Here is a 13,960-nt window from a genome sequence, read left to right on the forward strand (position 1 = left end):
CTACTGCTGGCAATCTTGATTATAGCTTGTGTAACTTATAAAGTGATGGTTTCTTCCATTTCACACTGTGTATCACCTACTCCTACTAAGATAATGATATCTAAACTGCCTGCAACTGATGATCACATCTATAGCTCTCTACAAAATAATAAATATGCACAATACACAAGCAGCGTAAAATTGGCATAAGTTCCACTGGACAATTTGGAATTGACTGTCAGTCCTTGATAGAAATTCTATCGGTATAAACCCCCTAAAAGAAAAGAAAGAACCGGGCTTTTAGAATGAGAATGGAGGGATATGATAGACCCAGGACAGGTAAGCAAACACACTGGCTGGCATCAAGGAACCAAATTATTATTATTATTATTATTTTTTTTTTTTTTGTCTTTTTGCTATTTCTTGGGCCGCTCCCGCGGCATATGGAGGTTCCTAGGCTAGGGGTGGAATCGGAGCTGTAGCCACCGGCCTACACCAGAGCCACAGCAACACGGGATCCGAACCACGTCTCTCACGGCAACGCCGGACTCTTAACCCACTGAGCAAGGCCGAACCCGCAACCCGCAACCTCATGGTTCCTAGTCGGATTCGTTAACCACTGCGCCAGGACGGGAACTCCAAGGAACCAAATTATTTGATCACCTAATGCTTTCTATCAAAAGATGAATGATCAAAAGAAGGAATTGATGAAATAAAACTATTTTCAGGGCAGGACCAAAAAAAATTAAACGTAAAACTTTCTCTCTCGGAGTTCCCGTGGTGGTGCAGCGGAAACTAATCTGACTAGGAACCATGAGGATGCCGGTTCAATCCCTGGCCTTGCTCAGTAGGTTAAGGATCCGACGTTGCCGTGAGCTACGGAGTAGGTCACAGACGTGGCTCGGATCTGGTGTGGCTGTGGCTGTGGCGTGGGCCATTGGCTACAGCTCCAATTAGATCCCTAGCCTAGAAACTTCCATATGCCAAAGGTGCAGCCCTAAAAAGACAAAACAAAACAAAACAAAACAACTTTCTTTCAACTCATTTGGGCCCCTACCTCTTTTTACTGTGCACCATGCATCTCCAAGTATAACAATATTTCCCAAGAAAATACTGGAATGCCTACTCAATGGTAAAGAGCAATTTTCTCCTGGCACCAGCAAGGTTATTCTTTAGGATATAACATCCCTTTTTCAATCAAGATGACTCGCTATTTGCCTTGTACATGCAGATCTGGACTATGTAAACTGTCAATACATCACTTGATGTATAACTCTTTGTCTTCAAAATGTATATAACTGCACTAACTTCTAATGAATGGAAAAGTCCCCACAACTTTCTGATGTGTTTGTGGGAGAAGGTGAGCTCCACATCTTACTCCTCCACCGTCTTGATCCTAACCCCCTCACAGCTTTCTGAAAGACTGTCTCCTGGGTTATAATCTTTAGGTTGGCTCAAATAAAATTCTCTATTTCTTTCTTAGGTTGACTATTAATTTTTAAGGTTGACTATTAATTTTTCAGAGACAATATGAAATGTCCTGAATAGACAAATTTATAGAAACACAAAAATAGTGGGTTGGGGAGAGGGGCGGGATGGGGAATAGGAAGTAACTGCTAATTGTACAGCTTTCCTATTCAGGATGGTGAAAGTGTGCTAAAATTGATTATGAGATGGCTACACATCTCTGTGAATACACTAAAAAAACCACACTGAACTGCATATTTTAAATGGAAGAAATGTACATTATGCAAATTATATCTCAAAAAGTTTTTAAAAAAAATACAATCTACTATTAACATTTGTCTTATTCATCCTCAAAAGACTAATATTTGATATCTTTGAATGAAATCCTAAGAATGTGCAACAGATTCTAAAGACAAGTCCAAAAATGGTAATCCAAAATTATCACAGTCTAAAGGAACTACTTCAAAGAAGAGATCACATTTTTGAACACGGACATTCCCCAATGTTTAAATTTTTTCACATAAATTATAAAATGCAATACAAAATGCATAATGAGTATATTGAAGTACATTTCAGAACCCTAATTTTTCTGCCTCCCCCCACCCACCCCAAAAGGACTGAAACTTGTATATGCCCCAATTCATATGGTTTTAGAATTCTTGGGACCGATTTGCATTAAATAAATATTTCTTTAATATTTTCCAATGTACACTGAGTACATAAAGAAAAACTCCGCAAAAATCTGGAAATACATGCCCGGCTTTCAAAAAGCTGCTTAACACCAACAAGACAAATTCTTCTTAATGAAACTCTTACTTTTTAAGTTTAAAAACAAATTTTAAATGAGATTTTTCCGTACTGAAAAAGTAGGAACATCCATTTAACTGTATTGGAATGAGAGAAATCATCACTTACATTAAGGGAAAGTAGCAATAGGCTTTTGTTTTTAAAGGAGTGAACGAACCTTCCTCATAGCTGTTCGGGAACGAAAGTTTGCTTGCTATTAGTTCTAAAGCATTTCTGCAAGAAGCATTACCGTCAGCGCCGCTGGTGTAGTGGTATCATGCAAGATTCCCATTCTTGCGACCCGGGTTCGATTCCCGGGCGGCGCATGGCCTTTTGCTTTGCCTTAGATTATTTTTATAGCTTTTTCTTCTTGTAGAAACACTTCGAACTTTTCATTTCCACGAATATTTATATTTCATTATAATTCACCGTTGAAACATTCGAATCGGGAGGTGGAATTCAATAAAGTTTACTGTAGTCCTGAAATAGTTAACCTTCACGCCTGCGCAGTCTGAGACAAATCCCTGGCGTGGTTGGAAGAGCGGCTGCGCAACAAGTGAATGTATGGACTGAGGTGTAGCCTGGCGGCCGGGAGGTTGAAAGTGCAAGATTCTTCTGCGCCTGCGCGGCCCGGGTCACTTCGCTGGCGGCTCCAAGGCTCCCGGCTCGCCGCCATCTTGTATCGGGGCTTCATTGTTCGCTCTGGGCCGGGTGGTTTAGTGTCATTGCTGTCGAAGAAGGAGGCGGAGTAACCTCCGGTCAGCCAAGAAACCCCCGCTATTCCGCAGCCATAGCCGCTCAAAAGATTTGTGAGGTAGTAAAGCGTAGGGAGCTGGACTCAGAGGCGCCGCCGCGACAGCAGCAGCCATGGAGGACGAGATGCCTAAGACTCTGTGAGTCTGGGGCAGCGATGAGGGGGGCGGGATGGTGGTGGTCCCGGAGCGAGGCTTCGGCTCAGCGCCGTTGCTCAGCCTATTGTTCCCCGTGGACGCCGCGATTTCGTGGCTCCTATTTTAGGCGCTCACCTGGCTGCCTAGGGACCGAGACCCCGGCTGTGAGAGGACGAGCTGGAGGGAGAGGGGGCTCAACCCTCTAAATTAGTCCCTACACGTTTACTACCCCACAGCGTGGCTTTTGGCTTCGCCCGGGGCCTTCTGTGGTTTTAGGCCAGGAGAAGACTTTTTAATTCAAACCTCTTTAGAACTTGGCGAGCCTTTTTGTCCCACGCTTTTCTTCTCCCCCCCCCCCCCACCCCGGCTTCTCGATTAACCTCTTTTCGAGCTTTATTTCCTTTCATTTTAGTTTTTTTCCCAGAAACTCTTCCTTTCATTTCCTTCTCGTTGATAGGCATTCTTCTCTTGAAAATGTTTGGACTCATTTTCCGGGAGGTAAACTTTATTCCCGCAGTTGCCAACTGGAAAAAAAGCCAGATGTTTTTCTTTGAACTTTTCTTTGGCTTTCCTTCTGTGGCACCCCCTCTCCAGATGAAAAAGTCTAAAATCGGACCCCTTGAGGATTTTGAAAGTGCTGTGTTTGTTTGTTTGTTTGGGGGTTTTTTTGTTTGTTTTTTCAAATGGAAATCTCACCCGGAGGGATAGATCTACTAAGGGGAAGTGGATCTAATACGTTTATATCTTCGCCTTCTACTTTTGTGATTGACATGACTCTGAAGGACTGGGGAGTTTTTAATGAAGCAGCAATTAATAAGTACCTTAACGTATTTAGTCACCTCTGGGAATTTTTAGAGGTAGTGTTAAATGATCTTCGTTTGGGATCTTTTCTTTGTCATGTAGCCTTCCCCAGCATTCTTTGTTTTTCCAAGTATAGTCGGATGAGGTGATCCTGCCTTTGTTGCTTTTCTCCAAAAGAAAGAAAAAAGCCCAATGAGTTTTTGATGTAGTTTTTTGTTTTTATTCTTAGGAAGACTGACAATTTGAGAACTCTATGCATTAAAAATGCGCCCTTCGGTTTCTTTTTGCAAGTCTCTAGATATCACTTATGAAGTACAATGTAATCAACTATTTTTTCACCACAGAAATAGTTGCCATTTTGTAAACAATATGGGAAATATAGTCACACTTGTTTTCTTAATAGATCAGTAAACTTTTGGCTAGTTTATCTCAAAAATTTTTTAATATGATACGGCAATTAGTGCATGACCTTTGTTTTTTGAAAGATTTCTATCTGTGGATGAAATCCGTAAGAAATCATTAGCCCCGTAGAGTTTCTAGAAACAGTTTTTTCCTCTTGCCTTTTCCTTAGAAGTATGATAGCCAGCTGCATTCTGGATTAAGCAATGGTCATCTTTTACAGTGTCTGTAAGAGTCTTATTTTGAAATTTTTAATTTCAGAAACTGCCAGAAATATCTGGCGACTCAACCTTAGTACATTGATTTGAGAATATCAAATAATGAAGACAACTTCAGCTTTCTCAGGCCAGTCTACAAAAGTACTAGTTTGGGGACAGGGGAGCAACCATTGTAGGAGAAATATTGAAGGAAATTTTTTTCACCAAATGCTAATTGAATATGTATTGTTTGTCCTGTTCTAAGTGCTTTATGTGCTTGTTTAATCATCAGAATTCTGCAGTAAATTAGTCCATTTTGCATCTGAAGAGAAGCTAAGTTTAGAATTTAAGAATCTTCATTTAAAATCATATGCCTTTTTGTTCATCATGCTCTAACTCTACTGTCCTCAACTCTTGACTCTTGTATTTATGACTCGTTTTGCCTTGTATCCTTCAGTAGAACATCCCATCCAATCCAAAGTATTTCATGCTTTAACATTTCCTATTATCTCCTTCCTTACTTCTACCCTTCTTAACCAAAACTCCCGTTCTTCCAGTAAGACCAGTTTTGTTAGGTACTCATCCCAGTAAGTGTTTTTACTTTTAATATAAAATGTTTGGGTAAGCTTGGAAGTCAGTAGCTTTTAATATGTTAACATAGTGTCTGGTCCATGGTTATCAATAAATTTGTTTTTAAAACTGGTATAATTTCAAGCAGTGAATCAAGATTTTACTCATTCTTGAGGGTATATGGTCTGAATTTCAGTATTGCCCCTGTACCTAAATGGCTCAGAGGAAATGCCTTCATTTGCCACAAGTGAGTGTTCAACACTGCATAGTTAGAGAATGCCAGTATTCGGTTTCTTGTCAGCAGTTCTTTGGAAATGTACATTTGACCCTTGAACAATGCAAGTGTTAGGGGCTCCAACACCTAACAAATTCCATGTGTAACTTTTATGGTTGATCTCTGTATCAGTGGCTCCACATCTGTGATTCAGTCAACTATGGATAGTATAGGACATATTTAGTGGGAAAAAAAAGAAAATCCACGTGTATAACTGGACCCATGCTGTTTATTTATTTTTTTATGTTTTTGACCCATGCATTTTATTTATTTATTTATTTTGTCTTTTTGCCACTCCCTCAGCATATGGAGGTTCCCAGGCTAGGGGTCGAATCGGAGCCATAGCCACCAGCCTACCTGCGCCAGGGCCACAGCAACTTGGGATCCAAGCCACATCTGTGGCCCACACTACAGCTCACCCCAATGCCAGATTCTTAATCCACTGAGCAAGGGCAGGGATTGAACCCGCAACGTCATGGTTCCTAGTCAGATTTTGTTAACCACTTCGCCATGATGGGAGCTTTTAAACCTGTGTTGTTCAAGGATTAACCGTATTGTGAGAAGTGGTTTGATTCTGGATATGTTTTGAAAATAGAGCTGCTGGAATTGCCAATGGTTTGGAAATTGGATGTGTGAATGAAGTCATCAATAAGGTTTATTTATAAATGTGTAATTATCAGTTATCTAAAATGTTAAGTTTGTTGCAAAATATAAAGAAAAAGGAGAACTGTCTTGAGAGCATGAATGTCTTAGTAAGTCTTTTGGGCATAGTTCACACTGGTTCAGACTGGTTTTGTTCAGACTGCACTACCTACCCGTGAATGTGGAACCTGCAGATATGGAGGGCCAACTAACAGACTTGAGCATCCATAGTTTTTGGTATCCATGGGAGGAGGCAGGTCCAGGAACCTGTGAGCACCAGTGGATGGATGACTGCATATGATCTGATCTCCAAGTGAAGGAGATGCTAGTGAATAAAATAAAAGGATATCACGCACAACAGGTTAAGATCCAGCATTGTCACTTCAGCAGCAGCTTGGGTTCTACAGTTGTGTGGGTTCAATCCCTGGCCCAGGAACTTTTAGCTAAAAAAATAAGAGGGTTTCAGCTATCATGCAACAGACCACCCTTTGTGGTGGACAGTTTTTAAATAATAGTAAGGTATGATGCTAGTATATAGTATCTGTATTATATACTATGTACAGCAAGCATTTGCTGTTGTACATAATTTCTTTGTTTAATGAAGTACAGTTGTGTATAAGTTACAGGTGTACAGTGTAGTAACTTACAATTTTCAAAGGTTATACTCCATTTATAGTTACTATAAAATACTATATTCCCTATGTTGTACAGTATATTCTTATCATAATTTCATAATTAGTAAGAGATACCTTTTCCCCTGAACTAGTAACTCAGGCAAAAATGTATTAATTTCCTAGCAAATTACAAATGTTCAGAAATTACTCTGAGAGTACACTTGCCTCTTTAACAAATATTTATAGCACACATTCCAGTGAGGGATCTAGATAGTAGATATATAGTATGAATGAAAATAAGAATCTCTATTCTTAGGAAATTTATCTTTAAATTAAAACCTATTCATGTTTATTCACTCAAATTTTCAGAGTTCTCATACTGAATTTTTATACAATAATTGTGGTTTAAAACAAATCCAATACAGCATTCTGCCTTGTAAAATTTTTTTGTAGGTTAAGTTTTCTGGAGCTGTACTAATCAAAATGAATATTTTGAATTTTTTGGATTCCAATTTTATAACTATTTGAACTTAGTATCAGATTTAAAAATAAGGATTAAATTGATAGGAAATTCTATCCCAGAACTATCACATTTTCACAAATGAATCTTCTCAGATAGCTTTTTATTTCGAAAAATTAAAACCCTATGGAAAAGTAGCAAAAATAGTACGTTGAAGACTTAGATGCCTTTCATGTGGTTTTACCAGTTTGCTAGTAGTTAACCAAATTTGCTGAACCATCTGAGGAGACATCATGACACTTCAGGCCTAAATACATCTAACAATAAGGGCATTCTCTTATATAACCACAACATAATTTTCATATTAAGAATACTTTATAGATACAGTATTGTTAACTAATACCTAGTTTATATTCATATCCAATTGTCCAAGGAGGACATTTACTTTCCATTTCTGGGCAAGATTGGTACATGATCTCAGAGGTGATATGATAAATATCCACATGAGATGTTTTTTTTTTCTTTCTTTCTTTCCTTTTTTTTTTTGAATCATTCTGTCTCCTGTTTGTTTTTTGTTTTTTGTTTTTGTCTTTTTAGGGCCACACCCACGGCATATGGAGGTTCCAGGCTACGGGTCAAATTGGAGCTATAGCCACTGACTTACACCATAGCAACACCAGATCTGAGTTGCATTTGCAACATACATCACGGCTCAGAGCAATGCCAGATCCTTAACCCACTGAGCAAGACCAGAGATTGAATCTGCGTCCTCATGGGTACTAGTCAGATTGGTTTCCGCTGAGCCATGACGAGAACTCCTAATATGGAATGTTTCAATCAATATTAACAAGAAATCCTTGCAACACCTGGAAAGGGACATTTTAATGTTTTTTGGGAAAATATCTTGAAAAGTAAAATATAAATGTAAGAAATTTGCATTCCTGTTAAGGGGTCTAATTGACATTGTGATAGGGAATCTTGGCTTGCAGCTGCTCCAGTACCAGTGTTTTGTATCAGACAAAATTTTCTTTTTTTTTTTTTTCCCCCACCTGATTGGAACCTCTGATTGGAATGGGAGCTGGTTTTTTTATATTTTTTGTCTTTCTGTGGTTTTAGGGCCACACCCGTGGCTTATCGTAGTTCCCAGGCTAGGGGTAGAATTGGTGTACCTGCTGACCTACACCACAGCCATGGCAACTCCAGATCCAAGCCACATCTGCAGCCTACATCACAGCTCACGACAATGTAGGTTCCTTTACCCACTGAGCAAGGCCAGGGATTGAACCCGTGTCCTCATGGATACTAGTAGGGTTCGTTAACCACTGAGCCATGACAGGAACTTCTTTTTTTTTTAAATTGAAGTATAGTTGATATACAATATTATATGTCACTAGTGTACAGTATAGTGATTCACAACTTTTAAAGTTTGTGCTCCATTTACAGTTACTATGAAATACTGGCTATATTTCTATATTGTTGTACAGTGTATCCTTGTAGCTTATTTTATACATATGTACCTTTTACTCCCCTGTTCCTGTATTGCCCCTTCCCCTTTCCTTCTCCCCACTGATAACTACTAAATTTGTTCTCTATATCTCAGACGGAATTTTCTTAAGCGCAAGCTGCAAAAATGTTGAAGCACTAAAGGAATTTGTTTAAAAGATATTGGACACTCCTAGGATTTGCAGGAAGCTTGTGGAACCTGGCTTAGAAAATGTTCGGGAAAGAGAGACAACTGTCAGGCTCAAAGTCCTAATCATGCCACAGACCATCCCCCAAAGCATACTACTACTACAGCATCCACTGAGGACCTGCTAGTACACCTTCACTTTCATTGGACTTGGGACTCTACTGCTATTTGCCACCAAAATGGATTCTCTTCCGTCTCTGTTTCTTCAAGCCCTGTCTTTGTCCTCTCTGTTCAGGACCGGCATCTCTAATTGACCTAGCTTAGATCATATGCAAAGACCATATAACCGTATTTAGCCCTTTTATCTTCTGAAAAGGAGTCAGGTTCTGCCATAGGGTAAAAATTTCTTTTAAAATAGGAAGATGCAGAGTTCCCATTGTGACCCAGTGAGTTAAGGACCCAGTGCAGTCTCAGGATGCTGGTTCTATCCCTGGCCTTGCTCGGTGGGTTAAGGATCTGGTGTTGCTGTAAGCTGTGGCATAGGTCGTAGATGCACCTCCAATTCAACCCCTGGCTGGAAACTTCATATGCCACAGGTACAGCCATAAAAAGGAGGGGGGAAGAAAAGGGAAGATGAGAGTTCCCCAGTGGTCTAGTGGTTAGGTTTTGGCTTCAGCCCAGGTTCAGTCCTTGGTCTGGGAACTGAGATTCCCACATCAAGCTGCTGCATGCCACAGCCAACAGCTAAAAAAAAAAAAAAGAAAGATGTTTGGCAAACTAAAAGGGAAAAAACCTGCTACACATGTAGCAGATGACTGTTACTTAAATCCATACTGTTAATAGGCAGCCCTTTAGAAACAGAATAGTATATGAGGAAGTATGGGACAACTAAAGAAACATATATATAAAAATGGGAATGAAAATGTTACATATATTACTTGTAGTTTATTGTAATGGCGTTGAAGGTTGAGAGCAGGTTATTTGTATAACTTCCTCCTAAGGCACTTTCTCTAAACAGCTATGTGTAGAGTTAATTGATAAAAGTTCCTGAACCTTACAGTATATACAACAGGCCACATTAAATAAACAAATGTAAAGGCAGCACAGATCTTAGTGCTTTATCTTCAAACTGTAAATCTCAGAAAATATTTCTGAGAAAATCTTAGACAATTTTGCAAAGAGTAAATGATAGTAACCAGGTTTCCTAAATACTGTCAACTTGTCACTAGATTATCTAGCTTTAGCAAAATAGGTATTACAATTAAATTTTCAGAAGAGACTTTTTTTCATGTAGACATATGCAATCCTGAAGATTTCTAATAAACCCAAGAATAAGGTAAGAACAGACATAGAAGAGTTGCAGAGATAGTACAGAGTTCTCATCCTTTACTGAGCTTCTGATAACTATGGTATAGTTATCAAAACTAATAAATTAACATTGGTATAATACTACTAACTATGAGTTTTATTACTATCTCCCCAGTGTTGGCGCTAATGTCCTTTCTCTATTCCAGGATCTAATCCAAGATACCATGTTGTGTTTAGTTGTGATGTCCCTTTAATTTGTGAGGAGATGTCTTTCATATGGTGGCACTTTTGAAGGGTACTGTTTCTCCACTGTATAGTGACTTCTTTTTTCTGAAAATGCTGTTAGAATTGAGTCACTAAGACAAGCCCATACTCAAAGAGAGGGAGATTAAGCTTTACTTCATAGAGGAAAGTATATCAAAGAATTCTTTTCAGTAGCAATTATTACCATGATGTTTTAATGGTGATTTCCCTCATTCCCATTACATTTATTAACTAAAGTTCTATAAGAAAAAGCTGCCCTGCCCCCCCAGCCTGATCTAGGATTCCATCAAGGATTATTCATTGTATTAGGTCATCAGTGTCTTTTAAGCCTCTTTGTACTTTTTTTTTAGGACAGTAATTTTTTGAAGACATCAAACCAGTCTCCTTGTGTAATATCCCACATCTGTATTTGTGTAATTGTTTTAATGCCCAGTATCCTGTAAGCTCAGGTCTCAATTTAAGCTTAGCTAGATTCAAGTTAGACCTTTTTGATTTGAATACTTCACAGATGATATTGTATAATTCATACTGTACACACAATGCCTTTTTGTTTATCTGTAGTATAATTTGAAGTTTGATCACTGGGTCAGAGTGGTAAAACAGGCAAAGCTCTCACTTTTAAGTAGGGTTTTCCCTTTGCAATTGTTAAGTAATCTGTGTGATAACTTAGGCACCCTGCTAATGTCCATTTTACCAAATTTTTTTTTTTCTTTCCTAACAGTTTTGTATCCATTCATAGTTCATCATTGAATCAGTTATTTCAGTAGGGCCTACACTTCGTTAATTTAATGCTGTCTGTCTACATTTATTGACTAACTTTTTTTTTTTTTTTTTTTTTTTTAAGGGTCTCACCTGCAGCATATGGAAGTTCTCAGGCTAGAGGTTGAATCAGAGCTGCAGCTGCCAGCCTGTGCCACAGCCACAGCAGTGCAGGATCTGAGCCATGTCTGCGACCTACACCACAGCTCACGGCAACGCTGGCTCCTTTAACCCACTGAGTGAGGCCAGGGATGGAACCCACATTCTCATGGATACTAGTCAGTAGTTGGATTCGTTTTCTACTGCACCACAAGGGGAACTCCTTGACTAACATTTTTCTTCCTTTTTTTTCTTTTCCTTTTTCAGCCATCCCTCAGCATATGGAGTTCCAGGCAAGGGATCAGATCCCATCTGAAGTCACAATCTAAGCCACAGCTGCTGCAACTCTGGATCTGTAACCCACTGTGCCAGGCCAGAGATCACACCTGTCGTAGCACTCCCAAGATGCCGCTAATCCCATTGTGCCACAGTGGGAACTCCTAACATTTTTCCATGAAGGAATTGTTCATTGTTCCTTAAGAATCAGCATTTCTCCCTTTGCCATTTTAACCTATTCCTGTGCCTTCATAGTAAGCTCTCAGTATTCTGTTGAAGGGGTGATAAATGGAAGGAAGGACTTGAGTCCATACTTTCTGTCCTGTGTAGATGTTTATGTTTCTGAGGGGAGAGTCCATACCTTTTATCACATTCCGTGAAGGATTCTTGACAGAAGAATGAGAAAGTCATTGAGAGGTTATAGTCTCTTATTTCAGAAGTGATAAACCTATAACTCTAACATGTCTGGAGGTAATCTCATTGCAAAATCCCATTTTGAAAACATATATAAACTCTTTAAATAAGGATCATCCCCCTGCCCCCTAAAAAAGTAAGGATCATTCCAGTCATGTGGTCTTGTAATACATTATTTACACTAATAAGTTTTGTTAGTTAGCAATTTGTATTCTCTCTCCTAGGCTCTTTTTACTCCCTTTTTACATCTAATGATATTTATTGAAAGGTTTCACATTCTTTTGTGAGCATATACAACACCTGATAAGTTATTTACCCATGATTTTTCCAAAATATGTTTACTATGTAAACCAAAGTATACCTAAATTGGACAGTTTTAGGGTACTCATGTGAATTAAAAATTGAGGAAAATTTAATGTTCTCAGTAGTATTGTAGAAGTAGAAGTAACTGCAAAGCTTTCCAAGATTGATTATATAAAATTTTCTGCATATCTGATTTTTCATTTGAGAGATTTTAAGCATATGTTGCTAAGGTAAACCTAGAAACAAGCAACAGATTTAATTTTCAAAACTTTGACTAAATATTTGCTTCCCCTCTACTAACAGTGTCTGATATATTTGCAAGTATCATGTAAGTTCCCAAAGAGTGTAGTATAAGGCAAAGATCTACGTATTCCCCAAATTCACTCCTCAATAGTCAACTTTAGGAACTAGTGGCAAAAGAAGCAAAATTAAAATGGTCATTGTTTTTGTGTTTCAGATATGTCGGTAACCTTTCCAGAGATGTGACAGAAGCTCTAATTCTCCAGCTCTTTAGCCAGATTGGACCTTGTAAAAACTGCAAAATGATTATGGATGTAAGGGTATTTTACTTAGTTAACTTCTTTTTTGGTTTTTGGTTTTTGGTTTTTGGTTTTTTTATTTTGTCTTTTTAGGGCTGCACCCTAAAAGGGTGCATATGGAAGTTCCCTGGCTAGGGTTCTAACTGGAGCTGCAGCTGCCGGCCTATGCCACAGCCACACCAACACCAGATGTAAGCCATGTCTGTGACCTACACCACAGCTCATGGCAATGCCGGATCCTCAACCCACTGAGTGGGGCCAGGGATCGAACCTGTGTCCTTATGGATACTAGTTGGGTTCATTTCCACTGAGCCACAATAGGAACTCCCAACTTCCTTCTTTTTTTAAATACATTGTTGAAATCCATTCTTTCAGGAACTCTTAATTTATACAGCCTAAATTCATAGAGATTTTAGTAAATTTGTAATGAATCCATTTTGACCACTGGATTTAGTTTATTTTACTAAGTAAAGGAAAGAAGAGTAGTTCCCATTGTGGCTCAGTAGGTTAAGAACCCAACATAGTTTTTGATAGGATTCAGGTTTGATCTCTGCCTCACTCAGTGGGTTAAGGATCTGGTGTTGCTGCAAGCTGTGGTATAGGTCTTAAATGCAGTTTGGACCTAGCATTGCCATGGCTGTGGTGTAGGCTGGCAGCTACATGTCCGGTTTGACCCCTAGCCTGGGAACTTCCGTGTGCTACCGGTGTGGCTGTAAAAAGGAAGAGAGGGAAAAAAGGAAAATAATAGAACTAATAATTTCTAAAGCAAATGAGAACTGTATATGGGCTCTTATTTTAAAATGTATTGAGGCATCAGAATTGTTTTATATGTGGTATCAGTTGATTGGCTAATTTAGAAACTCAGTAATTACATTTAAAATGGGAAATTGGGTGAAAAATAATAAACATTTGATACTGTGAAAGTGTTTTTAACTTTATTTTTAAAGGTTATGATTCAAGTTTTTCTTGTATTGTGGCAGTTCCTATCTATCAGACCTTGATGTTTAGAAGAAAACATTGAAGTCACTCATCTAATTGGTATTAATCCTAAATCATAATATATATAGAAAGACAACTTAAAATTCTTTTGATGAGGAAAGTGCTAAGGAGAATGCCTTTTATCTTTCGGTCTCTTCTTCCTTTATTTTATTTTATTTTATTTTTTTTTGTCTTTTTGCCATTTCTTTGGGCCGTTCCTGCGGCATATGGAGGTTCCCAGGCTAGGGGTCGAATCAGAGCTGTAGCCGCTGGCCTACGCCAGAGCCACAGCAACTCGGGATCCGAGCCGC

General features: G+C 38.8%; 1 protein-coding gene and 1 non-coding gene across 22 annotated transcripts in view; both read left to right on the forward strand.

Moving 5' to 3' along the window:
- Window positions 1–2,487: 2,487 nt before the first annotated feature.
- Window positions 2,488–2,558, forward strand: TRNAG-CCC (transfer RNA glycine (anticodon CCC)). Its single transcript has one exon. It is a non-coding gene; the product is annotated as a tRNA-Gly (tRNA).
- Window positions 2,559–2,895: 337 nt separating this feature from the next.
- The window catches only part of TIA1 (TIA1 cytotoxic granule associated RNA binding protein), a 33,725-nt gene continuing 22,660 nt past the window's right edge, over window positions 2,896–13,960 (forward strand). For 8 of the 21 annotated variants that reach the window (XR_014841731.1, XR_014841732.1, XR_014841735.1 and 5 more), the window contains exons 1-2: window positions 2,896–3,125; window positions 12,590–12,692. Coding sequence is in view for 8 of the 21 variants with exons in the window: in XM_021087399.2 (XP_020943058.1) it covers window positions 3,100–3,125; window positions 12,590–12,692 (129 nt within the window). In the remaining 13 variants the exon portion in view is untranslated. The remainder of the gene's footprint in view (window positions 3,126–12,589; window positions 12,693–13,960) is intronic. The other 13 variants (XR_014841733.1, XR_014841734.1, XM_085018996.1 and 10 more) reach the window with 2 other exon arrangements.

The sequence above is a fragment of the Sus scrofa genome, chromosome 3 (assembly GCF_054392235.1).
Source record: "Sus scrofa isolate SSC_HxYL_T2T_F1_AM1 chromosome 3, Sscrofa_HxYL_maternal_Yorkshire_Landrace_v2.0, whole genome shotgun sequence".
In the NCBI taxonomy this organism is placed as follows: domain Eukaryota; kingdom Metazoa; phylum Chordata; class Mammalia; order Artiodactyla; family Suidae; genus Sus; species Sus scrofa.